This window comes from Cyanistes caeruleus, chromosome 13, assembly GCF_971803275.1.
Source record: "Cyanistes caeruleus chromosome 13, bCyaCae1.hap1.1, whole genome shotgun sequence".
Lineage (NCBI taxonomy): Eukaryota > Metazoa > Chordata > Aves > Passeriformes > Paridae > Cyanistes > Cyanistes caeruleus.
Genome location: NC_141713.1, coordinates 11,977,464 through 12,005,367, shown reverse-complemented (window position 1 = coordinate 12,005,367; position 27,904 = coordinate 11,977,464). Strand labels below are relative to the sequence as shown.

The 27,904-nt window shown below is 44.7% G+C and overlaps 1 protein-coding gene across 2 annotated transcripts; it reads left to right on the top strand.

The window, feature by feature from the left end:
• Positions 1–27,062, top strand: GNB5 (G protein subunit beta 5). 2 transcript variants are annotated; one of them, XM_086849818.1, is made up of 12 exons: positions 1–1,007; positions 5,696–5,807; positions 9,758–9,894; positions 11,412–11,453; positions 12,212–12,288; positions 13,821–13,953; positions 17,511–17,654; positions 20,679–20,770; positions 20,892–20,940; positions 23,417–23,513; positions 24,477–24,643; positions 24,968–27,062. In XM_086849818.1, the coding sequence occupies exons 1-12, from the start codon at positions 885–887 to the stop codon at positions 24,977–24,979; spliced, it is 1,185 nt and encodes a 394-aa protein (XP_086705944.1). In that variant the 5' UTR covers positions 1–884; the 3' UTR covers positions 24,980–27,062. The 2 variants fall into 2 exon arrangements, with proteins under 2 accessions (XP_086705944.1, XP_086705945.1); XM_086849819.1 differs by lacking the exon at positions 1–1,007 and adding an exon at positions 5,465–5,521.
• The last annotated feature ends 842 nt before the right edge of the window (positions 27,063–27,904 follow it).

Genomic DNA, 27,904 nt, shown 5'->3' with positions numbered 1-27,904 from the left:
GGTACACAGAGTAACGTTTGGTTTGATTTTTGTATAATGTCCAGCCACACCAATTATAAAATGTCATAGGTCATTGAATTTATTTTGTTCCAATAAAAATCTCTCTTGCAATAATTACTTCTGATTGTTTACCACAAAATCATTTTTTATGTACAAGTTTAAATAATGTTAAAAAATTCCATTTTTAGAAGAGGTGAAAGGTCCCGTTTCCCTATGAAAAATGTACAGAGAAAAATGACACTGCAATATTATTCTCATTTGTTTGTCTGACTCTCAAGTAGTTTTTAATACTCTCTTGGTGATAGTGCTTTGATCTTAGACATGCCTACTTTGAGAACAAGAGTGGATTTGAAATGGCCCAGCTGTGCTTGAGGCATCAATTTCTGTTCAAACAGCATATTGGTCATAATATTTTGTAGCTGCTGCTGACCAAATCCTAGGTCATCTTTTCTGCTTTAAAAATAATGCATAATAATGACTGTTTTATAATGTAGTAGAAAAACAAAATGTATTGATTGGTGCAGGTTTCTCGGAAGTCCAGCTCTTGCTGTGGATTTCTGGTTATTGTCTGCTGGCAGTGGCTGAGTACAAATTAGAAGACCTTTCCCACAAGCAGTGAACCCATAAGCACAGCACATACTATAATGGTGTGTGTAAATATATGTTTTGCTTTATGTTTTTCTTGACAAAAAGAGACTCTGCAGAGCATGTGACTGTCTTGTATATAGTGACAGTTCATCCAGCTCGAGAGATTAGTCACAGAGAGAGATTATCCAGCCTACAGATGTCTATATACAGCCCAGGCTGCCTTAGCTGGCACAGCTTTGTGCTGGACTGGAACGCACGCTTTCCTTCTTCTCTTTCAGCTCTCGTGATCCACCGAGATGGACCAGACCTTCTTAGCAATTGTATTTGGTCCCTGTGACAAGTGCTCCAAAGAGAAGCCCCTCAGGCCTGTTTCTGTCAAATCAGAACAACGCAGCTACTGCTCGCTATGTGTGGAAATGGTACGTTGCTGATTTCATCAGTCTGCTGTGGCAGACTGCAAAAAACACGGCAATTTATCACTGGGCTCTGAAGCTGGGCTTTTCTGGACAGCAAATAAGCACTGCTAGGCCCATAGCCTGCCAAACAAACACCTGGTGTTTCCACAAACCTACAAGAGAGGTGGCCCCAGGGTTTGGGGATACTTTTTATGATTTTTGATTGGAAAATGGCCAGGAGCTTTTTACCCTAGGGGTACCACATTTGCTGTGCAAATGTTATGTGTCCATTTCTTCTCTGAAACACACATGTGCTCTGCTCTGCCTGTGATCTTGGGTGTTTCACACTTGCCTTTGAAAGAACAACAGAAGATTAAATCATCACAACAAAGTCATTCACTAGAGACTGGGAATGTGACACTCACCTGCTCTCAGACACCAGTGAAGTGCTGTCACAACTCCCTCATGCCCACACTTCCTACCATGACCAGGTTGTCCCCTGGGCTATGTGCAGTACTTGGGTGAGAGCTGGAAGTTGCTACCATGAGGATAAGGTGGGAAAAAGTTGCAGAGCAGTGGAATGTCTTCTGTTGGAGGCTTTCTAAGCTCCAGCAATTAGTGGTGAGGTGATATCCCACTCTGCTGGTAGGGAGCACTGTTCCAGAGACATCACAGTGGGGTTTTTTAAGGTGAAATACACAGCTAAGGTCATGAACCTATGTGGCTATTGAAGAGCTAGCCTCCAAAATTCCTTTTGTAAACTTCAGACTTCTACTGTCCAGCTTGCAGTAGTTTTATTTTATCTTCCTAAGCCATTGTGCATTATCAGTTGGAGAAGACATCCATCACTGTTTCCTCCCCCCCAGAAGTGTTCTCTACGGTGACTGAGTAGGGTCCAACAGTTTGTTGTATTTGAATGTCAGATGAAATGATATCTGCAGAAATGCTAAAAGGCTTAGCAAGCTGTGTTTACACAGCACTGTTGTACAGGCAGATGAGAACACTGATTTGGAGGTGTAGGTGGTACATGTGTACAATTTACTGGCTGACACAGCACATCTCATGTATTACTTTGTTTAGGAGGAAATTTAGATGTAATGACTGCAAGACAAAAGACAGTTTATTTGCTTCTCCTGACTTTGAAATTGCTGCTTTGTTCAGGTCCTTCTTGGCCAACAGCCTTCTTGGCTATTTATTCAGTAAATTTTTGCATGACTTGATAAATGCATGCTGGAATTGCAGGAAACTGGCTGTTTGTTATTTACAGTTCCTGCAGCTTTCTCCCTGTTACTGACAGTATGGACTTCAGACTCTTAGCAGCTGGAACAGCTGGTAGGTGGAAGCAGACTGAGACTTCAGGAAGAATTGAGTCAGTACCTAACAGCCTGTTAGGTTTCCTATTGGCACTGTAGGAGGGTCTGGGGCTTTCTGGTAGATCTTGCTTCATATTTTCTAAAAGATTTAAAAGCAAATATTGAGAACACTGAGAGCTCTTTGCAGTAGCACAGAAATACACACGAGTAGGGAGATTCCATCCTTGACTTGTAAATTGTTCTTTTCAGAGCAGTGGGTATGCTTTGGCTTATATCAAAATGCAAAATATATCCTTTTCCAGTTGTGTTTGTGGATGTATGTTGTGGTATCTAAGTGGCTGTTCTTTCTGCAGCTTCCCAATGTGCCCATGCAACTCCTAATTTCAGCCCAGAAGATGCACACATGCATTTTCATCAGCCAGTCTTGGTGATTTCCCCAAAAACATATATCAAGGGACAACAGAATTAGAAACTGCTGATTCCCAGTGTTGACATCATCCTACTTCAATTGTTTGCCTTTTGGACAAAGTAGTCTTCCTCTAAGGTTTTGCCTGCTTTGGAGTTTGGTACTAATCAGTAGAAATTCAATGTTTGCTAGTTTAGTTTCACCACAAAATTAGCTTACAATTTGAAAAGAGATCAGCTGGTGACTTAGTGAGAAAGGAAACTTATTTTTAAAGGCCTGACTTTTGAGGTAGGCAATAATTTGTTATGCACTGTTAGATCCTTCATTTTCCCCAGTGTTCTTACTACCAGAGCAGGACCAACTTTGTTCCACGGATCTCCATCACTCATCACTGCAATCTGGTGTATTTCCCATGTGTGGCACTCGTTCATGGAGTACTATGCTATCATCTAAATTAATTCAGCCCTGGTTCATTTTATTTAAAGCTCCCAATTGGCCTTACTCTAACCTGTATTTTGCATGCTTAACTAATGAGGCAGTTAAGCAGGAGCTAGTCAGAGGAACTAAATACTTTTTTTTTTTTAATGTTTTTTTCAAACCAATGAAATACACATTATGTATCACACACTTCTACAGCTCAGTCTGTTCAGTAGAGGCTTCCCTGTCACCTCATGGCTCTGCTGACCCCATCATCTCAGAATTAGTATAATTTTTCAGCCTGCACATGTTTGGTTCCCAAAGACTCTCACCTTCTGTGCTGTTCTTTGTAGACTTTTTAATCCCATTCCACAAGGCAATGAGACTGTTCACATCAGTAAGGCAAGAAACTGGATTTTTCACTGTTAGAACTATGCTGACTGTCTGACACATAAGTGTCACCTATGCCAAATTCCTGAGAGCTGATGAGTTCCTATCAAGGCAAAGAAATTTCTACAGCCCTTTTGTTGCATTTAGCTTTTGGGCCTCTCCACACTTATCAGGTGTCAAAAATAAGGCATTTGTTATAGAATAGAATCCTTCAAAAATGAAGTTTCTTCTTCAGAATCTTCCTCTGCTAGTCCCCCAGGACACAGCTGCATTATTGAGTTTAATATAAGTAGGTTTAATTTTTCAGACCTGAAGATAATGCGTGGGATTAAGCTTTCTGTCACTTTCCTGCTAAAAGATCTTTGGGTTTCTTGGGGTTTTTTTTCCCTGTTCTTCTGGTATCACTTTATAAATACTCAGTTTTTATTTCCTTGGTACAGTCTATGCTGGAAGGCATTTCCAATGTGCTGGTTACTCTGGAGGGCTTTGAAAGATGTTCCTTTATCCAGCAGTGTGTGAACCCATAGCTTATACTGCCTATATTTTCTTTTGTGATTCTGGACATAACTGGATCAATGAGTTCAGGGCTGCCTACGTGGCCATCAGGCTGGCTGGGTTAGGTCACACCAGACTCTATGGACAGTGAGAAGATTGGAAAAAGATCCATTTTATTTGATTCTCCAGGGAAGTAACCCAGCTTCAGCCTGCAGAGCCATTGGCTAAAAGGGACCTTGTGGACATGATCAGAGCAGGACCCAAGTTCAGCTCCACAGTGATGGTGAAGAGCCTGTGCATGCCGGTTGGACAGCAGCACTGCTTCTAAACCCAGTGTGGGAAGGGACTTTTATTTTCTCTTAGACCCACACTTTGCCCAGGATGTGCCCAGAGTCCAAACAACAGCTGCAAACAAGAATTTTCTTATCTCCCTCTCCAATCTTGGCACATCCCCAGGTTGAACAATAGCCACTGGATTGTCCATTTTCTGGCTAAAGGGAGACAATGGGAGTCAATATTCATGAGTTACTCCTTGTAGATCAAGGACAATTCTGTAATAAAAAGGGGACATTTTCAAGGAGCTCCCAGGGAACACAAAGCTATGTGCCATGGTTGGTTCTCTGGAAGCATCAGCTGCTCCCTGTGCCCAGCATACATGCATATGAACAGAACCCAAAGAGCTGAGCCCCTGGACTCACACCACACCAAAGTGGAGGACTATTTATTCCCTCTTTGGGATTTTGGAAACTTCTGTTTCAAGAGATGGGAACACCACGGGACTCTAATGTGCACACCTGAGAGTAGGATATACAAGGGGTACCAGGGGTGGCTTGTCTAAAGGAGAAAAGCAAAAAGGAAAGGAAGCCTGATAATGCAAAATTTCAAAATCAGGAATTCAAAGCATAGTAGAGAGAAGAGTGTTCACCACTGCATCTGTCCTGCTGACACAGAGGCCCGCATAGCTGATTCTCCCAGTACCCCTACCCACAGGACTATCAGGGAATGAGGGAACTAAGATGGGACTTCGTAAGCCTGGACAAGATCTGTCTTCCCAATTTGATATTTTAAAATGCCAATTTTTTTCTTCTTTCTCCCACATTGTGCAACTTGTACAAACAAGTTTAGGTATGCAGCAGGAAAAAGCCACTGGCATGTGTTTCTGGGGAAATGAAGCCTTTGGGCTGTGAAGAGGGCCTGGGTGGGAGATGTAGGAGTAGGACAGGAGCTGAGGCTGGTCCCTGCTGCCGGCTGCCACTGGGATGCCAGGGCAGACCGGATAGGGGATGCTGCAGTGGATGGACAGAGGGTGCTGGAGCCGGCAGGACCGGGGATGCTGGAGTGGGTCGGGGCAGGAGATGCTGGAGTGGGTCGGGGCAGGAGATGCTGGAGCCGGCAGGACCGGGGATGCTGGAGTGGGTCGGGGCAGGAGATGCTGGAGCCGGCAGGACCGGGGATGCTGGAGTGGGTCGGGGCAGGAGATGCTGGAGCGGGCAGAGCCGAGGATGCTGGTCCCCACGGTGTGCGTGCTCAGGACTAGCCTGGACGTCAGCGGGGAGGGGAGGGGGAGCCCGGGCCGGCTCCGGCGCCGTTGCTGAGGCAGCAGGAGCCGCGGTAGCATCCCCGAGAGCCGGGCTGGCAAACTCCTCCTCCCTCCCGCTCTCATCCCCGCTCTCCCCGCTTCCTTTGCAAAGATGGCAACCGAGGGGCTGCACGAGAACGAGACCCTGGCATCGCTGAAGAGCGAGGCCGAGAGCCTGAAGGGCAAGCTGGAGGAGGAGCGGGCCAAGCTGCACGACGTGGAGCGTGAGTGGGGCCGGGCGCGGGCGGCGGGGCGGCCGCAGGGCCGGGAGCGCGGCCGGGCCTGGCCGGGGGCCGGGCCGGAGAGGGGAGCGCTGCCCGGGCCCTGCACCGCCGTGCCCCGGGCCGGACACTGCCCTGGGTGCCCCGGGCCGGACACTGCCCTGGGTGCCCCGGGCCGGACACTGCCCTGCGTGTCCCCGGACACTGCCCTGTGTGTTCCCCGGGCCGGACACGGCCGTGCCGCGGTTCCCGGGTGCGGGGCAGGGCCCTGGGCCGGGCTCGGCCCCGCGGCGCTCCGGCCCGGCCCGGCGGGGCCGCGCTGCCTCCGGCGGGGTTGGGAACCGGGCGGGGACCCTCAAACACCCTCGGTACAGCCCGGGATTCGCCCGCAGCCTTCGGATGTAGTGTCAGGAGCCAGGATGAGCCCCAGCCATGTGGAAGTTGATGGGAATCTGCTTTAATGAGGCCAGGATTTCACCTCGTGAGGTGTGGAAGGGCTTAAAAAGGAGCATCGTTTCCAAAAACGGCTCCTCTGTCCCCCTTCCGCCAGGGAAACAAGTTGCAGGGATGCGGTGCTGATTCAGTGAGGGTGAGTCAGTGCTGGAGCTGTCAGTGTGTAACTCACCGTTATCAGCTGCAGGATCCAGGGATAACCCCACAGGAATGCCATGGACACACCTCAGCCCGGCCCTCCCCCTGTCCCCTTGCCCATTCAGGAAAAAGCAGCTCACCTTATGTTAATGGAGCTTTTCAGTCAAGTTCTGAGATATAAAAAAATCCTTTTATTATCATTATTTCATGTCATAATTACAAAGATACGTTGTAGGGTTTGGGGCTTTTTTGCTTTTGGTGTTTTTTTTTTTTTAAAAAAAAACATATAAATTACTGCTTTTGTCTGAAATCAGGTAGATCACTCTATTAGAAATATTAGTCGGTCATTAAAACTTTTCTTTTCATGTGTTTTGATGCCTAAAGCATTGAAAAGTAATCGAAGCTTGTATCCAGTGACTTAATGTTTTGTTAGAATGAGGGACTGAAAAAGGCTTTTGATTTTCAGGTTGGGAAGGATTACAATAAAATATATATATTCTGGAATAAATAAAGCATTTTCTTTTCTTAGTTAGACAATAGTGTTAATCGGAATTGTTAAACAAACAGAGATGTCCTCATTACAGAAACATTACCATAAATCACCATATTCCTATGGTATCATTTCTGTATCATAAATGGCTGGGTCTTTGTTTAACAAACCTCTTAAGCGTATTCTTAAACCCATTTTAGCTCACAAAGTTTTACCTGTGATTGCATGATGCTGTACCTGTGTGTGCCTTTGATACAGGATATTCTTTGTCATATGTAAAATCTGTAAATTTCCTTTGGAAAGCTGTGTTTGCAAAGCCATTACAGCATTCCTAAGACAAAAGTGTTGTGCTGCTGTAAAACAATGCTCCCTTATAATATTTTATATCACTGATTCTGTATCACAGCTTTTTTACACTTAAATTATTCCCAAGTACTATTTCTGCAGAGTTTGTAAGTTTCAGAATAAGCCATCACTTTTGGTTTTTGCTTGGTTGTTTGGTTTTTTCCCCCCTAATCTAAAATTGTATCTTTTACATTTTTTTGCTCAGATCATGACTTTCCCTCTGTGGTTCCCAAAACAAACAGCTGGCTGAAAGAGGATTGCCCTTATTTGTTCAATTGGTTCTGAACAGCAGCTCTCAAAAATGTGCATAGAAAAAGGAAATGCCAAACATGCATTTGATTTGAAGTCTTTTACTTTTAAGGAGTCAATTCAAGACCTTAAAATATAAGGTGTAGATAAAAGGTTGTTCTATTTGTGTGATCCATGAATTTTTAAGGCCAGAGAGACCATTAGACCCAACACAGAAAAGATCAAAGACCCAGGAGGATCTGCATCCATTCCACACTTCCTGTTCAGGCCAAACAATAATTTTAAGGAAAATAGGCAGTTTTATTTGGACCTCTGTAAAACTACTCAAGCTATTTACTGCCTTTAGCTGATCTACTTGTCTGGGTGCATGCTTTTCGACTATCTTTGAACAATATTGGTGAATGCTTAAAAATAACTATCTGACTTTCAAACCTCTGCTAGGTGGGAGCAGGATTATTATGGCTGCAGTTGGAGATAAGTGTCCTCAGAGAATCAGTGAGTCTAAACCAGACAATTTCACAGAGTCTCAGCTGTGTGGACATAATGGAAACAGTCTGTCCATTGTCTGTGAAACATTTACTTTTTCAGATATATTCTGGACACAAGCTGCCATAATAACCTCCTGTCCTGTGTTTTCATGTCTTTTGATTGGATCATTTGGCAGGTTTCTATGGGCAGTAGTAGGGGTAATATATTTTTTCCTCAGTGGGTTTATATGGCACTTTGTCAGAAACTTGCTTCTGACTTATGGACAAATCGTGAGGAATGGTGGACAGCTCTTGTCCCTGGCCTGGGGAGACTGGCTGAGCAGAGATTTCAGCTGAGAGCATTATTCTGGCACAGCCTGTGGGGCTGGTGGCCTTGAAAGACAACTCTTGAAAAGGTAATCCACTAGAAATCAGTCTCTACCTTGGGCAGAAATTGCTTCACTGGCCCTATGCCAGGAAATGATCTGTAAGTTCGGGATGCCTGCTCTCTCACTGTCACAGCCCTTCCCAGCCTGTGAGCTTTCTTCCCAGGAAAGTGTTGAAGGGTGAAGTAGCAAGGCAGCTCCAAAGCACCACCTGCCATGGGGAGCTCAGTGTCTAGCAGGGCAGTGAAAAGCTCAAGATTTCCTCTTCCAGCTCATTAAAGCATGTGAGCTTCTTCTTCTATTTCAGGAGTTTGGGTCATGCATTGTCCCCACAGCCACCAGCAGCTGGATCATGTCAGGTTTTGGTGTGGACAACCACACAACACAGGAAGTGCTGGATCCTATCAGCTCTTCTCTAGACAGAGTAATTTTTAATTCTGGTGTCAAGTCTCCTGTCTCAGGATCTCTACTCTGCTGTGGGACTTGAAGTCCCACCCTCCCTCTGTATGAAGAGCTGTCCCTGGGTGCCGAGATACATCATGACCCTACCCAGCTCCACACTGGATGAACACGCTCTGGAGCAGAGCAAATAGGTTTCCTCACATGACACTTTCTCCCAGACATTTACAGGGGACCCCAGCTTGGGGCATCAGGGTTATATGAAACACCTTTTAGTTGCATGAATTTTATGTCAAAGACAGTTTGCACAAACAGAAATGTATATTTTTTTTGGTTTTTAAGAATATCTGCTGAAAGTACTGCTAATAGATGAGGTAGGAAAGAACTGACTTCTTCACTAGAGGATGCTGCTCAGGAAAGTTGTTTCCCTGGCCTCTGTTTCCCTCTTTTGTAGAAGAGACATCCCATGTAGTCCTTGATGTTCATAGTTGTTATTGAAAAGTTGGGCAGTGCACTCTTATGGCAAATGTCCAGCCTCCTGCTCACTCAGAGTGTGTGCTGGCCCCTGCTGCTACTGGCCACCAGAAAGGATGGCACAGCAGCCACCAGTGCCAGTGGCCAGCACCTGCATCCCACTGCACCACCACAGTGCTGAGAGCCAGCTGCAGCTTCAAGTCTCACATCCAGAACAGCTGTTTGTCCACCTTCAGGCCTGAGGATTTCCCAGCAAAGGGGGGCAAAGGGGTAATCCGTTTGCCACTTACACTTGGGTGGGATGCAAGAGCTTCAGCTGCTACATCCCTGGAATTCAACCCTGAGTGAATTCATCCTTGTCTTTGTCTGGTGAATATGTTCCCATGCCGCCCACCTTGGTGTTAGCCACCTGCCAGCTCTGAAGCAGAGCTCATTGGCTTGCACCATGGGCTCAAACTTCATGGATTAATCCCTCCAGGGGCATTACTCATAAACAGATATTTCCAGGGCAGAGCTTTGATGGAGGGCTCTCTAACCGTCAGCTGTTTGCAGTTCATCAGGTGGCAGAGCGTGTGGAGGCGCTGGGACAGTTTGTGATGAAGACCAGGAGGACCCTGAAGGGCCATGGAAACAAAGTTCTCTGTATGGACTGGTGCAAAGACAAGAGAAGAATTGTGAGCTCTTCCCAGGTATGCTGTTAGGCAGATGTTTTTCAAAGGTGCTGTTGAGCACAATACAAATCTTTTGGCTGTGCTGTATGCCACTCTTAGCAGATGATACCTGGGATTGTTGTGAATGTTTTCAGGAGGCCATGAAAGAAGTTCATTGGCAATGTATTTGTTCAGAGAGTGTAAATCTAACCTTTGAATCATTTGTACATCTCTTGTAGCTAATACCCTAAATATTTCTTGTCCAGTCATACACAGATTTTCCCATATTCCCTCTTGCAATAAAAAATAGACTCATGTGAGGCTACATCTATTTCCTTGTCCTTTACACATTAAATACTTAGCAAGATTTTCAGGTTATGTGTTCAGAGAGAATAATCAGGAAAAGAGAAGAAATGCTGATTCTTTTGGAGATTACTATGCACAGAAATTTCTTCTGCAGTCTGTATGATTGATATGACCTTGAAAGCCTTAGACATCCTGCCAAAATTACTCCATTTAGTTGGGCATTTTGAGAAACAGTCCTAACACCTGCTCAAGACCAGTCTCATAAGCTGGAGGAGGTAATGAGATAATTACTTTCTAGATCCCCTGGTTCGTCCTGAGCCCAGTATGGCCATGAGTGAGCTTGTTGCATCTCACAGCTGTTCACTGACCTACATGAAATCTGTCAGGGGTCTCACTTGAGGGATAAAAATAGTCAATCTGCATTGCAAGCCACCTTCACTTACTGTGAGTTTTTACCATTCATGGAGATCTCAACAGGGAGAATAATTTAAAATATTTAATGTCACATTTTTTAAAGTGGTTAAAATGTTAGTGTATAGATCAGAAAATTGAACACACAGGTTGAAATGCATTTTTTACTCTATTTTAAGAACTGTATAAGTCCAGGTACAGAAGCAGTTGTTGCTCAGTAATAACCATTTCACTTTCACGATACAGGGAAGATAACAATATTGTGTGCATAAGGCAAAGTAGCTGGCACAAGTGTAGCTGATGTACACCAAGTGATTGTGCTGCTCTCTGTACAAGGTTCTATGATGGCTATTTAGCTGGTTGGATAATGGATAATGGAAGGTTAAGTAAGTGTAGTGACAAGTAAAGGGAAAACCAGGATCAGACTGGAAAAGGAAGATGAATAAACAGTGCAATATCCATAAACAGTCAAGTGAGGGCTTACAGGTGGCAGGTTCCTGAGGAGATGGCCCTGTTCATGGCATGTGCTGCAGGTGAAAGGAGTACTCATGAAGCCATTAAGAGGGAAGAGAAAAAATTGAAAAATAAATTGGTATTTTAATCAAACATGAATCATCTCAGTGAGGAGGAGATACACTTCTCTTGTGATAGATACAACAGCACTAGTGAAAAGTGTCTCCTTGGTGCTTCACTGTGACCACTGTGCCGTTGTTAAGATGGAGACAAAAGGACATAACAGGTTGGGGAGAGGAAATGAGCAGCAGAGTTTTCTCCAAGCTGGGAAGCAGGCTTGCAGCCACATCCCTGGAAGACTTCAATTTCTCTGTGCTTTCTTTTAGGATGGGAAGGTGATCGTGTGGGATTCCTTCACTACCAACAAAGTAAGTGAAACTTCAGCAAAATTTTGTCCCTAGGGCAAATGACAGTGGGATAAGGTGAAGGGCTCACAGGTGTCACTGGAGGGAGTGGATAATGGGATAGAATGCAGACTTCCACTAGCACCGCAGAATTAGGAGCCCAGGGCAAGTCATGTCCCTTGACCTGTTTCTGAGCAAAGTCCCTGTCAGGGCACTGGGGTTTGTCATGGTCTCCAGTTGGGGGGGCTCTGATCCAAGCTCTTTGCTCACAAGGGAGGCAAAGCCCAGCCAGCAAAACAGGGAAGGGAACTTTTCCTGGGCACCTCTGTACCAGGTGCTGTGCGTGATCACTGGGGATCCTTCAGCTGTGGTGTTCACTGTGAAATGGTGCCACTGCTCCAAGCCCTGCCTGGGCTGCCTCATGGCATCCTGCACCACACAAATGAGGAAAAACTACTTGCTTTTAACTCACTTTTACATGTGCAGCAGTGAGGACCTTCCACAGCACTGGATGACCCAATAGAATGTGCTCTGTGATCAGTTTGAGGCTCATAAATAAGGTGTAAAGTCTCAGAGAAGGATGGACAATCCTCCTACTGCTCTGCTGCTTCCTGCAGTCAGGGTTGTTGACTTATATGTGAGTTATGTCTTGGGGAAACATCTGTACCTTGCACTGACCCTCAGGACATCCCACAGAAACACTGAACTTATTGCTCCCAGTGTTTTCCTTGGATGGTTAGAGAAGCAGTGAGGTGCCAGTCTAAAGGGATGCTGTGTTTCAGGAGCACGCAGTGACGATGCCATGTACCTGGGTGATGGCGTGTGCCTATGCTCCATCTGGATGTGCCATTGCTTGTGGGTAAGTTAACAGTTTCCACAGAAGCTTACACAGATAAGTTGGATTTCTTGCAGTGTTCTGGTGGCTTCAGAAGCTGACAGATAGATGTTTGCATGCTGTGATTGTGGGTGGAAGGTCTACATTCAGTGCCTCTGATTCTATTTCCATAATGGATCGTACATATTATCTCCACTGACTTCAGTGCAATAACATTTGTTGTGTAAGCATGGAAAATAATCCTCTTTCAGCATTTATATCATGGGTTAGGAATTCTGAGTGCATGCAACTTCCCTGTTCTAGTGTGGTTGTCTATGCTGGATATATTTTCTAGGGGAAAGAGGTTTTAATTGTGTTCTTATTTTGCACTCTGTTTTTTGTGACATAGAGGTTCGTCATTAATGATTACCAGTATGTGAATAAATCTTGCTAAGATGGGTTGGGAAGAAGTAACCCCATCCTTGATAATCTCCTATAAGTTTTCTGAGGGCTCAGGTTTGGAAAAAAAAAATAAGTTTATAAGTTTATATAGTTTATATATAGGGGAAAAAACAAAGATATTAAGTTTTGGTAAAACATCTTGTAAGAAGGGACTGGGTGTATCAGACAGATAAAGCAAGCTTGGGGCAAGAGAAAGGAACAAAGGGAGACGTCAGTGTGCAGCTTGCAAATCTAGAAAGCAGCAGACTGAGACAGAGAAGCAGACTCTGTGTGTGGAAAGGAGTCCAGAAACTGTGTTTTTGACTAGAGCCCAAAGAATGGCAAGCAAGCTCTGTCTTTACACTTGTAGCAGAGACAGGGAGTGCACGTATACATTGCACCCAATTCTGTATTTCTGTTGTGCTGTCAGTTAAGTGCCATGCACATAATGGAAGGCACAGAACCAGCAACTGGCGGTGTGCCACGATCCCAGGGACCAGGGCAGGACAGATCTTCCACAGCTCTAGGAAAGGGTCAGATATAAGTCCTGCCCTTTAGAAATGAGTCCTGGGTCTGACACAGCTTAGCTGGTACAACTGTCCAGAAGAAGGACAGCAGCTGCAGAGGTCAGTGCTTCTGTTGCCTTTTTTCCAAACTCTTCTAAAAATCTTGTCTTCACACCCACTACTTGCTGTGCTGCTTTTCCTATAGGGGCTAGATTACATTTGTTAAGATAGGTGTATAATGATGCTGAAATACTGATCTTCACAATGATAGATGTCAGCAGAAAAATGGCAGTTTGGCTGCATGTGAAACATTAACCCTGAGGTGGCTGCTGTCACCTCCCAGTTTATACTTTTGTGAGGTTTCATTCAGTGCCATTTATAAACTCGATAAGGGTGAAAAATACTGAGGCGCAGCTGTTCAAGTTCTGTAAAGCAGCCAGGCTGGTGAGGCAGCTGGGGCTTCCCTGCACAGGGAGATCCCACACAGCACAATACAGGGAAGTCGGTACTTGTAAGGGTTTGGCAGCACAGCACTGACAGGTGGTGTTCTTCTTATCACCACTCGCCTTTTGTCGTTGCAGTTTTAACCAGTTTTCCTCTCTCTGTTACTGCTATTATTACTCTCTTCAGTGGCCTGGACAACAAGTGTTCTGTGTACCCTCTGACATTTGAAAAAAATGAAAATATGGCTGCAAAGAAGAAATCTGTTGCAATGCACACAAACTACTTGTCTGCCTGCAGCTTCACTAACTCAGACATGCAGGTAAATGTGTTCCCTACCTGCTGCTCACCATCACCTAACACGAGCTGCCCTGGGTGCAGTGCACATGTCCTTCCTTGCTCCTGGGGCACCCAGGACCGAGTCCTGTCCCCACAGGGGCTGCTGGAACGCCCTCACAGGGGGCAATGAAGGTGTTGCAAAAGCTGCTCCAAGGAAATGCTTGTCACAGTCCCAGCAAAGGCCTGTGGCTTCTGCAGAGGGAGCTTGCTGGTACCTGTACGTTCTCTGCTCCCCAGTTTGTGCTTTTAGGAGCCCAGGCTATTGCAAATAGTTAAAACCACGGTTCAGCCAGGACTGGGTTGGGTGCTGTGCCAGCTGATGGTGACTGTGTTGTTTGCCTGCTTTGTCCCGGACATCCGGCAAAATTTGCTTTTGCTTTCATTCAGAGTATTTTTTATTTGTACCAAGTGGTGCAATTGAGCTTGAGGATGGCCCCACAGGGCCATACCTGTTGTCTGTACATGCCCTGCTGTGTTCCCTCGAGGGAAAGGAGCAATGCTGTTCCCATCTCACAGGCAGTGGGGTGGAGCACAGAGGCCCACAATGGGAGGTGATGGCAAAGCCAGGAACTGAATGCAGATCTTCTGAGACCAAGCCAGCCTTCCTCTCTATTGAATATCTCAAAGATCTCTTTCTCTAGAAACACAGAAGATGATGAAAAGAGCCAGGATAATCCCCTTGTCCTCTCTGGTTTCTGAATTTAATTAAAGCTCTTCTCAGTGCAGCTCTGCAGCAAAATAAGTGGCAGAATGGAGCATTTTTATAGCTCTCAATGTCAATAGAGCTGCTGGAAAGAGAATACCATGTCCCTTCTTCCAGATATTTGGAGCTCTTCTGAAGGAAATATCAGCTCTCATTGCTTCTATTTCAGGACATGTGAAGCCGAGAGTATGTTGTTGTTTGTCGCTCTCTGGTTTCTGTAATGACTCTGAGGTGCTAATTTAAGTCCATTGCCATGGAAACAAGTGGTGGAGGTACCCTGCACTCAGGCTTGCTTAGCCCTGACCTTCCTGTGCAGGAGCCGTGTGGAATTAGAGCAGTCTAAATTAAGTGGAATGTTTTTGATGAGATATAAACCAAGTTTTCTCTTTTCTTGTCTATACCTATGAGATTAAATCCTATTACAGGGAAAATATTATTTTTCATAATGATTTATGGAAATTTATTTTTCATAATAAAAAAGAAAAGCTAGGTCTTTTTTTTCCATATTAAATACAGCAAACTGCATTGATATTGAAGGTCATGTATTACTATTGTTAAGTCATGTCACAGTGGATTAAGGTGTTTTATATTTAGTGAGTCAGAATTTTTTCTGAAATCTTTAAAAAGAAGTTTTCTTGTGATTGCTAGGCTTATAAGTGATCATTTATGGCACTGCATGTTATTATTTAAACAAATACAAGCAACAGGTTGGCCAGGCTTCTCTTAGGACAGTGTTATGTAGCAGATCCTAGAGAATCCTAGATTTCTTATCTTTTTCCATTCACATAAAGGCCTCAGAATTAAAACCATTGAGAATCAAAACTATTGAGTAACTCTGAGGGTGCACAGTGCAACAAGTACACTGTGCAGGAGCTTTCCCAGGTGTGTGCAGAGCAGCTCTGCTCTCCCCATTTGTGATGTGCCATCCTGGAGCAGCTCCAGCATGAGGTGGAGGTGTCCCCCAGCCCAGTGTCCCCACAGCTCCCACTGCTAGGTGCTCCAGGGCTGCAGCTTTGTCCTGACTGCTGTCTGACACTACAGCTCGCTTTTCCCACAGAGGCGTGGAAGACTGGGTAGGAGTTTAGAGCTTAATGTGCTCATGGGCTTTGGGCAGTGCAACAGAAAGAGAGGAGATCTGGGGTTGGTTCATTGCGGGTTAGTCACTCCCAGGCTGTGTGTGGGTGCTAAAAAAGGGGGTCCCACCCTTGCTCTTCATCATGTTCCCACGTGGGCCCTGAGCTGCAGAGCTGGGTGACCCACACACCTTGTTCTCAATGCCCCAAAACAGTCCTGCTTGAGAGAGCCTCCCCTGCCTCAGTGAGCAGAGAGCCAGGGAGCCTCACTTCCTAAATTAGGTATCTGCAGCTCTGCGGTGTGATAATGCTCCCCACGTGACAGTGCTCCATGTGTATTAATAGCAACAGTTAATTGGGGTCTCAAGTGTTTTGCATAGGGCACGCAGCCATGCTCCCAAGTGTGGCAGGGCTGAGGAGCAACCTTGAAGCTGAGTCCATAACATTTCTCTAAGTATTAGCTAGAGCTCTGGGTTTCCAACAGACCCTTCCCTTACACCTTTAGCCACTCCTATTCCCTTTATATTCCCTTGCAAGTGTTACAAAAGCAAATCCTCAGAGCTGAAAGTCTTCATTCCTCAGCCAAGTACAAATATTCCACAGAACAGGGAAGTTCATTGATCCAGGCTCAAAAGCTGGCTGGGAAGACAAGTCAGGTCTTTCTTCTGCTATTATCATCTGAGATCATTAGCATCTCTCTGCTGCAGGATTCAGAGCAGTCTGTTTTGCAGCTTTGCAGATCTCTGTTTACGGGAAGAATTTTTGGAGCATCTGTCAAACATGTTCAGTGTTTAACCTTTATGCAACTCTGTGAATAGTTTCATGACTGTGTGATCATTTTATTCTTGAAGAGAATTTTGTTTTTAACTTGTAACTACCCACTGGGATCACTTGAGTTTCCTCACCAACCATGAGAAAAACCTGTATACAAAACTGAGAGCCCTCCTACGTTCACCCTTGCTTCCTTCCACACCAGTGCACAGGGACTTCCAACCTACAGAATTTGTGATTGCATAACAGTTTCGGGTGCCAAGGGGAAATTTTGAACAATTGAGCATCATCAGGATTTAGCCACAATAACAAGCTCTGATCACATGTGCTTTGTACAAGTACTGTAGCAGATGGGAAGCTGTGAGCTATGTTCGGTCAGTGTATGTTCAAACCTTTTCACACACAAATGGTTTAGGACAAGTGAGAACTGATGGACTTATCAAACAACTGTCTAGACAGGCTTACTTCCCTTTCAGAAAATCCGTGTCTTAAGCCAAATTAATTTGGTTTAATCTGACTATTTCAAGCATAAAGAAAAAAAAAAAAAGGAATGTTAAACAGGTATACTTAACTCCAAGAGTTCTTCTATTTACCTGGGTTGAATTCCAGCAGCCTAAATATGGATAGGGTGGAATACAGGGGCAGACAGAAATACCAATATTGTTCTACCTCCTTTTTAGAGACTATGAAAATTCCAGGAGATCCTTACTTCTGTCAGTTGTGCAAACCCCACCACACAAAAGGGACCATTATTGAAACATTGTGTAGGTATAGTGGTATCCATACACCTTTCTACTCTGCCTTTTTTCCTTAAAAATAAAAACATAACCTGTAGTTAGGTTCACACTGGGTTTATGGACTTGATTTATTACATAGTATTTCATTAAATTAAAGCTGTCCTTTGGTGTATGTGTATGATGTCAGTTGTTTCCTTGTGACCTGGAGGTCATCTGCTGGTTCTTGTATTATGACTCTTCTTCCCACATCCTATAGATCTTGACAGCAAGTGGAGATGGAACTTGTGCTCTATGGGATGTTGAGAGTGGGCAACTTCTACAGAGTTTCCATGGTCATGGAGCTGATGTCCTGTGCCTGGACCTGGCCCCTTCTGAAACAGGAAATACATTTGTGTCTGGGGTAAGCAGGAGCTTCCTCTCATAATACAAAATTAAGTAATATGGAAGTGAAAAGGCAGCAAAGTAGAAGGCTCACAACATTATTGAGAGAGCACTGGAGTATATGTTGGATGCCCCAGTGCAATCCACTCATTGCAAGCACATTTTCCAAGCTGGAGCAAATTAAACCCCTGACTGTGGGGTCAAACCCACCCAGCCAGTCTGACTACAGTTCTGCTTACTTAGCAAGTTCCACCCCACATTAAAGCAATCCAGCTCTCGAGATCAAAACAACGCCTCTGCCGGGAAGGGGAAGGCTCAGCATTAGAGCAGTGGGCTCCTACCACAGTGGAGGTGTGAATCCCTGTGGGTGGGAGCCTGGAACAGCACAGGACTCCCCACACTTTGCTGCTTCTCTGTGCCCAGCTTTCTGGAGCCAGATGGGGTGTGACAGGTGTCAGGTTGTGCTCAGGGCATCAAAGTGGGGTTGCAAATAACGTGCGTGCCACTATGTCCCAAGAGTCAAGGGGCAGCTTGGACACTGGCTAACCCCTCATGCAAGTTGGAGCAAGGAGATGAGGTGTGGCCACATCTTCAGCTGTTGCTGAGTCCTCTATGTGTCTTCCAGTGGTACCAGAGGCATTTAAAGCCCCTTCATCAGTCCAGCACTCTGCTCCCTGTCCTGGTGCAGAGGAGCACACAAACCTCACTGGGGCTGCAGGACCGGACTGCTTTGGGGAAGTACCAAGGGATCCTCATAATCATGTCCTACTGCTGAAGGATCACTGTTCCCAGGCAGCTGAGCCATTGGAACACAGCCTGGCAGTAAGGCAGGCCAGGCATAAAGGTGGGGATGGGGCTCAACTCCTTTTCCAGGTGATCTTAGTCTTTCCTACATTAGAAAGTGAGTGTGCAGATGAGAGCTGGCAGGAGTTGAGATGCTGGGTGCTGCTGGTAACTTTGCTGAAGGTACCAGTAACTTTGCTGGTTCCTGAGCCCCACCAGCACTGGCCCATGGTATCCTCATGGTACCAAGATCCTGTATTTGATGATGGAAATGGCCCTTGTGCCAGAGGGTGCCAACCATGGGTTAGAGTCATAGTCTTATCCCTACACAATAAACATGGACCTGTTCTGTTATGGGTCTTTTTATCAGATTTGGCTGGCACATCAGGAGCAGAGTCCAGCACACTGGCCCAGTTTTCCTGCTGGTAGCACAGCTGCTCTGAAGCGTGACTGAAAGCTAATTTCATCCAAGTGCATTACTTCTCTCGGGTTTTCCTGTCACCGAGCTTGCTTCCCAGAAAGGATAGATTCATTCTCCCCGGGAACAGCTCAGCTTATTATAGGGCAAGGAATCGCAAGCAGCTCTGGTACTGCTAAGAGAATATGTCATACTTGTGTTGATAGAGCGGCTTGGGCATGTCTGTGCTTACAGGCATTCGCTTAATTCATCACATGCAAAACACCACTGCAGTGAAGACCTGTCTTGCATCGTGTCAGTGCAGGTATAGGCTGAACAGTGGAAGGTATGGTGAAGGTATGGTGGCACTGAGAGATTCCCAGAATACTGTGCCTCTGTGCTACAGTAACCCTGAGCTGGAATAAGCAATGTCAGTACAGCAGCATATAGGCTGGGTGCTGTTACATATAACAACTTCACTGAAAATTCCAGCCCTCCTGGGTAAGCTCAGGGCTGTGTCCCAGGCTGTTGTGCTCAGTGCCCTCTGAGCAAGGCTCCTCAGCTGAGTTATGTATAACTCAGGGGAACCCATCTCTCCACAGGTGGTGGCTGGTTTCTCCTTCAAAACCTTAGGAGTCAAAGCATGTCAGATTGGTCTTGCCCCCAAACTCCCAGAGGGATCAGTAAGAACAGTGCACATGGAAGCAATATGAAGGACTGGATTTGGACTACAGTGGGGCTTGAGAAGGAAATATGCTGGGTCCAAAATATTCTCTATCCTGTTTGGTTTCCCCAGTGCTGAAACCACAAGCTGGTGCCAAGGAGCATTACATCTTTTAAATAATGGCATCTTTACTAAAAACACTAGGATTTCATTTTAACAACAAAATTTTAAAAAAGAGAGAGAGAAATATGTGAATTGTGAAGTGACTGTTTAATTTAATTAGCTATCATATTTAATTAAAATAAATAATGTGTGGCACGGTCTGGTGGGCAGGGCGCTCTGGCTCAGCAGAAGCAGCAGCCACCTGGCCTGCTCTGTTCTTCCCACACAGCCTCAGAGAGGCTGAGCCCCTGGAGCTCAGCCTGCCTGCTCCTCAGCAGGGGCAAGTTTATTAAAATCTCCCATCACTCTTCAAAGCAAAGTCCATATTCTCTTTCCTGTCACTACAACTGTGACAGCAGTGAGACATTGCAGCTGAGAGTGTTGCCCTACGGACAGGAGATGGTTCTTGCACCAAGGACATTGTAGACTGTATGGGCCAAGCCCCTTGCCCATAGAATTCTGGGTGCTGAGCACTGAGTGTTAAATGATCCTTTCAAAGCACAGCTTGGAAGGGCAGGTTTTAGCTTGAGGATGAGAAGTGCTGCTATGCTGTTTTTCTCATCCTAACCACATCATCAAGCATGTGGGTGCAGAGCCCTGACAGGGCTCTGGTAGGAGGCTGGGAAAGAAACCCTCTGGATGCACTGATTTAATTTTCTCTTTCAGTGTATGAAAAGAATTAGTTATAAAATTTTAAATGCTGGGTATTGTTTTTTTTTATATTGGTCATGTTAAGTGGCCAGGGAACAGGTCAGTTGTGCAGCTCTGTGGCATGGTGGGCTGCAGACAGAGATACAGCAGCAGCACAAGCAGAGCTGTGAGTGCGGGGCAGCTCCAGCCTTCGGGAGGAACTCTGATCCCACCTGCAGCTGCACAGCTGAGGGTACCACTGGGGCTGCTTAGCTGGTTAAATCCTCTCAGAGCTGTGATGTTCAGAGCCTTCGAATGTAGTGGGTTTGATGACAAATATAAGGCACATGAGGGGGGAATGTCACCATTTGCACAATTGCAATTATTTATTTTTTTTTTCTTACTAGGGATGTGACAAGAAAGCCATGGTTTGGGACATGCGGTCTGGTCAGTGTGTCCAGTCATTTGAAACCCACGATTCAGATATCAACAGTGTCAGGTCAGTGTGTTTCTGGGAGAGGACACGTTTGCAGTGTCGAGCAATGTGCTGATTCTATTTCTGAAATCTGACCTCATCCAAGTAATGTAATGTGTTCTGGTCTTCTTTCACTTGTGCACAGATATTATCCAAGTGGAGATGCTTTTGCCTCTGGTTCAGACGATGCCACGGTATGTTAATTCAGCAACCTAATTTAGGAAAATTCTGTTGCTTCCCAAGTCAGATTTTCTCAAAGACTACCTCACTTCCACAGAGGACTTTTAGTGACTAAACTGGGCCTGTGACACCAGATATGAAGAAATAATAATCCTGTAAGCTAAGACATTAAATACCATAGATAATCTAGGGAAAATCATGTAACACCGTAGGTCACTTCTGCAAAGTTCTCTGCAAGAGGTACTGTCCAGATATTGATTTCAGGTTCTCTATGTCTGAAATTTCATGAGTAAAACTAGTTGTCTTACTGGAAGGTACTTGGCTTCACATAGCTCTTGGTCACAGCATGGGAGGAAGGAGCTGAAATGCTGCAGCTTGCATCAGAAGTAGCATGTCCCAGAGAGTAGAGCGGCCATGGGCTCAGGGCAAAGCTGTCCTCTGCAGTCCCAGGGTGGCCTTGGCCACAGACATCTCTGTGGGCCCTGACTCACTGCCAACTCTCTTCACTGCAGTGAGTCACTGCATCCAGGTCATCCTACATCACACATGGCCCTTGATGGATCTTACTTATCTATGAGCAATCTGCTAGGAGGGGCTCAGAATGCATTGACAGGTAAATTCGATCAGTACAATGTGCACAAAATGCCATTTACCTCCTGGTGCCCTCTGCCCCTGAGTGATGCCCAGGGCTGATGTCTTCCCCTGCAGCTGGTGTGTCCCATGGGGGACCAGGCTCTGCCCCACCACAGCCCTGCAGGGCCTGAGCTGGCATGTAAATGTAGCATGAGAGCAGATGATGGGGAGGTATCTGGCACCTTATTTCTTCTGTTATTCAAACATCACACTGAGTCACCTGAGAGCAAAGACTTTAGATAAGTGCTCTGCCCTCAGAGCATGTTTTGAGTCTACTCCAATGCTAGCTAAACTCGACAGAAACATTCCTTTTGTCTTCACTGGAAGTGGAGACATTCCAAGGCTCTTTGGAGAGAGTGAACCTTGAGTTTTAAAAACTTTGATTAGAAGCTAATAGCTCTAGCCCTGCCCTGAGCCCAGTGGCTCTCTGCACACCTGGATGCAGTACTGTGAGCTCTTGAGATGCTGAGGGAGTAATACAGAGAAATTGTCCATCATTAAATTCCAGTGAAAACACTCTTTTAATGTCCAGTATCACAGGTTCTTGTTAATTTATTTGATACTTTTTTCCTTTTTTTAAAACCATTTTTAACACCCCTAACTCAAGCAGGAGAATAGCAAATTCCACCTCCGTACTTTTGACAGATTTTGGCAGTTTCCATCTACCTCATTCTTTAAATGAAGAAGTTTGTATTTGCAGTGTTACAGAATGGTATTCTTGACCTGATTTATATACTTCAGGATTCTGAAGAACAGATAATCCTGACTGGAAGTAATCCATAAAAGCGTGCTCAGATGCCAGTGTTGTCATCTGCAGTGACCCCAGCTCCCTGCCAGGACAGTCTGATGAGATTATTCGTCTGTGTGGAGCACTGGGAGACCTGGACTGCACATACCTGGCAGCTCCCACGGCCCTGCAAATCAAACAGCCCCTTCTTTATGTGCAGACTTGAATACCAGCCATTTTTCAATAGTAAAGTCTTAATATTAGCAGTTCCATCTGGCCAATGTTTGTTTAAGCTTAACTTATTGAGGAGGGGTTTCAGTTCACACAGTTTCAAAAGTGCATTTTCATTTCAGGGTTAACAGACTGCCTTTCTGCATGGCGGAGAATTCTGAAGTCTGGCGGTGAAGTCTGATACATGATTTCCATGTCAAACAAGCCAAATTTTGCTGGCAAATGATAAAAACAGGAAGTATAGGTTGTTAGAGGCAATTTGGAATTTTCCATGAGAAATGAAAACCAGAGATCTGCATTAAAATGTATTATTTCACTTGAATTATTTTCACGTAGGCTTTTCAAACAGAGAGGCCTCACAGAAGGGCAGGGACTGCTATCCTGGCTTCCTCAGAGCCAGGAGTACCACCTAGGCTCCTCTGTGCCACTTGGTCCTGTTCTCTGATCAGAGATTTGATCCTCTCTCCCAGGCTCCAGCTGTGGCTAAACTGTTGTTTCAGAGATTGCCCCACATGCACCTCCCCAGCAGCAGGGTGCCCTGATAAGTACAGGACCACAGAGGGGAAGCAGGAGGGTGTGGGGACTCCAGTGGGTACCGTAGCCCAAAACCCACCTCATGTCTTTACAGCACAGGCAGGAGGCTTAGAGAAGTGGCTTGAAAAAGAAAGTTCTTTCTGCAATATATACAAAACAGCCTTGAGTTGCTTAGATCCCTGTTGGAGGATCCCAGTTACAGCAGCCACAAGCAGAAGGAAAGGAGGAAGCACAAAGAAGCAGAAGGAAAGATGCCAAGCAGCCACTTCCTGTGATGTCTGTCTCACTCCCATTTTTTCCAAATATTGTAGCCAGTGCTTCCAGCATTTACTGAGGCATGTATGTTGGTTTTGTTCTAATCCTAGTGTCGTTTATATGACCTTCGTGCAGACAGAGAAGTAGCAATTTATTCCAAAGAGAGCATCATTTTTGGAGCATCCAGTGTGGACTTCTCTCTCAGTGGTGAGACTTGGGGGTTATCTTAGTGTTGAGATTTCAGTGGGACTGTAAATTTTTTCAGTTTAATTTGATAAAACATTCATTCTTAAAAGTTACCAAAAGTAATAAGTACCAAAAGAAACATTTAATGCATGGAAGCTTTTATTTTTGTCTCTGTAAAAATAACTACTCTTTAAATAACGTAGCTGGCTATTGCTTCGTTGTAGTGATGAAAAGTATTTTCCTGGCCCTACTAAGGGCAGGAAATATTTTGCCATTAACTACAGCTGGGCTAGAGTTTCACAATAATAGTGAAAAACATTTCAAAGGCATCATGAGATGTAGCTAACTATTAAGTGCAGTTACATAGTTTTTAAAAGGATAACAAATGATTAATGGTAAAAGTGTATTAGAGGGCTTTGAAGAAAGAGACATTACCACTTTTCACTGCAGATCCTGAGACATAAGCTCGAGTCTTGTCTCTCCTGTCCCAGCACAAATGCAGAGCTCCCCAGTCACCCTGGGTGGGGGTGAGTGGGTGGTGAACTGCCCTCCTGGAACTGAGGCAAACGTCTCTGTCATGGTCACAAGCACCACAGCTTGTCCCGCTGGCAGTGAATCACTCACCAAATTGTCTGTTAATCATTCAAGCATTTGTATTCAACTTCTTGTGTAAGGTCTGAGTAAAGTATTATTACCCTGCATAGCTGTTAAAGTGCGCTTCAGTCTGTCACATCTCTAATGACTGAACACATTCTATGTAATTTAACTAAAATGTCCAATGTTTTTAATGAGCCGGTTGTTGCAGCATTTAGCAGGGACAGCTCAGCAGCAGGCAGGGCTGTCCCGGGGAGCACAGCTGGCCTGAGGGAAGCGATGCTGGCAGGGTGGGCTGGTGCCTGCTGGGCCATCAGTAGCCTGCAGAAGGGCCGGCTGCACCCAAGGCTTGTTCAGACCTCTCTGTGTAAAATCTCACTCTCTCTGCAGGTCGCCTGCTGTTCGCAGGCTATAACGATTACACCATCAATGTGTGGGATGTGCTGAAGGGGGCCCGTGTGTCCATTCTGTTCGGACATGAGAACCGGGTCAGCACCTTGCGGGTCTCTCCCGACGGGACCGCGTTCTGCTCGGGCTCCTGGGACCACACTCTCCGAGTAAGTGCCGGGACAACCTGCTCCCAGTCCTTCTTTCTCCAACTGCTGAGTAAAAGGGAGTGAGGAGGAAGGGGTGTTGGAGGAAAACTGCTCTAGACGAGCTAAGGAGGGTATACAGCAGTGTAAAACGTGAACAGCAAAGCCGAATAAAAATCCCCAGGAAGTGCTAGCAGAACTGCTAAGCTTGAGCTTGCAGTTGGGTTACATGATATCACTGCTGCTGATACTCTGTACCACGAATGTGATCGCCTTACCAACGTTAATTTAAGGTTTAGAGGAGAGTCAGTGTCATAAAGGAGTGTTCAGCTCTGTCTCTTTCTACAGATCTGGGCGTAACCTGAGATCCCGGATGCGGAATCAATGAAAACTGAAACCCTGGACTACAAAAACTGCATAAAAAAGCCATTCCTCAAAATCAAATACTCACTACAGTCCGACAGAGTGACACTCAACCCACAGATTAACACAACTAGGTAGAAAATGTAGTCTGCTTGAACACATAGCAAACATCAACTTGTAGTAAAATGAAACGTTTTAATTTTTTTTGAAACTATATTCTTTTATTAGAATTAGTTTCATAATTTATAAAGGGACTTTTCTCCAAAGTCACCTGTACCATAGAATTGAGTATTTCAGTGCACATTATGTATTTATTTGCATGAATTTAGTTCCTTTTTAAAGTAAAAAAAAATGTCCTGATTTTATCGGGATATAGCAAAAGGCTTTGGAAACATTCCGTAGTAGCATATTGAATTTCAGTGTTGAAAAATGGAAAGAGAAACAATTCTGATACTTTATGATGGTGTTATGGATGACTGAACCTTGGTGGTAAGTAGAGGAGCAAAGGACCTGCTGTGAAGGTACTGGCTGCTGTCATAAAAATGTATTTTTTGTACAGAAAAGAAATCCCTTCAATCCCTGTTTTTTCCTACTGTCTTTTTAGATAGAAATAAGTATTTCATCTCTGTTACCTGAATATAAAGAATCTAAATATATACAAACTGATAAACAGCAAAGAGGAGGGATATAAACATGATTTACATAATCATGAGGTAATACTTAACCAGTAGTTTCTTAGAAATTTTTAATTGTATCACTTGGTGAGTGAATTTTCTTTTACTTAAAGAAATACTACATGCTAAGCACTAAGGGATACTACACACTAAGCATTAAGCACCATTATACTGATGGTCAAATCTTTTCCAAGTCAGTCACAGTCATTCTATGACCATGAATCTTATTTGCATTTTGAGCAGTTCATACAACTTTGGCAAGGCAATGTAGCTTAAATGTACATTAAAGCAGTATATGTCCATCTTAAGGTCCTTTTGCAATATCAGAGCAGTTGCAAGTTCATGCAAATACAGGTCAAATCATACAGTCCTTACTCTCACAGTCATCTCCCACTGCCATGGACATGGTTTTGTCATAGTTGGACTTGAGTGTGAATAACAGTGAGCTGTTGAAAATCTGCTGCGAGCCACAGTCCTGCCAGTGTTTGACACTGGGCTAAACAGAGCACATGAGTCCATCTGATCCAGGAGTCACTGGTTTTCAGGAGAGCAGGACAGCTGCCCACATTGCTGGCAGCACCCAGCCCTCTGTGTGAGTGTGGGAATGCCATACCAACTGGCAGGACCACCCCTCACAAAAGTGATGGTCTAGAATCAAGATTTAATCAGATAAAGATGAGATACAATGAATTATAGAACCACTGTGAGATTGTATCTGCATTCATACATTGACAACCACTGGGACTAGAGTGTCTGCTCATACCAGCAGGTATGAATCTCACCTGAGCACAGGCTCATGGGGAGCAACGAGCTGGAGTGATGCTGGGGGCTTGCACAGCCTGGCCTTTGAAATGCAGGTGGTGAGGTACAGCTCTGAATATATCATGTATGTGATTTGTATTTTGATTGGAACAAGAGAAAACAAGTTTACTGGAATGAACCTGCTTACAAGTTCTCTGGTCAATGGAGTTTAATGATAACATCCTCATTCTATTTGCAAGTGGTATTTTTTTACAATTATATAAAAATCATATTAGAAACAAAGTCTCCTTATCCATGAAAACATTAGGTTCTGTGAATCCATAACCAGTTAACCTAAGACACTGACATTTATACCAGCCTTCCATCCCTAATGGAATAGGTCAGCTGTTTTCACTTGGAAAAGTCATCTCTGATGCTTTGCAATATTTGTGGCAAACTATCCCTGTAACAAACTGAATGCACTATGGAAATGTCATATAGAACTCACTGTGCAATATTGAGTCAATACACTGTACACATTTGATCAAAAGATTAATATTAATGTTTAGATAGTATTTATTGGCGAGATGTTTGTTTCAAACATAATACATTGTGTTGATACTTATGAACAGCCTAAATACAATAAATTGTATTTTACATATTGAGAACATGTATGTAGTAATTCTTCCCATTGCTTAGGTATTTGTAATGGTAGCTACTTGTTTTTTTGCTATTTTTTTGACATTCACTTTTTGCACCACAGTTTCTTAAATGATTTCTCCAAAAAAATCTCAGGTAAAATCCAGATCTAGCAGAAAATCGCTTCTGGAATATCTTCTGGGAATACTCAAGGTGAACCACAGCAAATGAGAGTGAGCAGCCCATGAAAGTATTTGAAATGCCATCTCAGTTCCCCCCAGGAGACCAGAATTCAGATTGCTTTCCTGTTCAGGGGGATCACAGCTAATGTAATGTTTTCTTTCCAGATCCTTACTGCCATACCCAGGAAGGAACTGGAAAATGCAGAGTATGTTTTGTGGGAGCTCCTTGTTCCAGCAGGATGCCAGTGAAAGGCCAGGAACTGAAATTGTTGAGGGCTCAGGCTACGATTTTTTGGGTAAACCAGATGTGCAGATCACCTGGAAGTGCAGCAGTTCAGCTTTCTGCCTTGTCAGGAGAGAACTGAGCTGTGGCCAGCTGTCCTCTCGACTTCAGTGTAGGTTTTATGGTCAGCCTGAAAGTGGCTGGTAGAAGTGCTCAGTTTAGACACTGAAAAAAGCACCTTCTTAATTTAGGTGCATTGTTTCATTTCCCCTCTTCTGAGGGCCTGGAGAAAGTGCTGAGGCAGCTTGTTCTGAGTGACATCAGTGCCCAAACCGTCACCAGATCCAGTGAGAATGAGTCTGACATTGCATCTTGCACTTCTGTTCTTGCATGGAGAAATGCTGTGGGTTTTGCACTTTAGAGCCACTGCCTTTGGACTTCTTGTGTGTTCGGGCTTGCCACC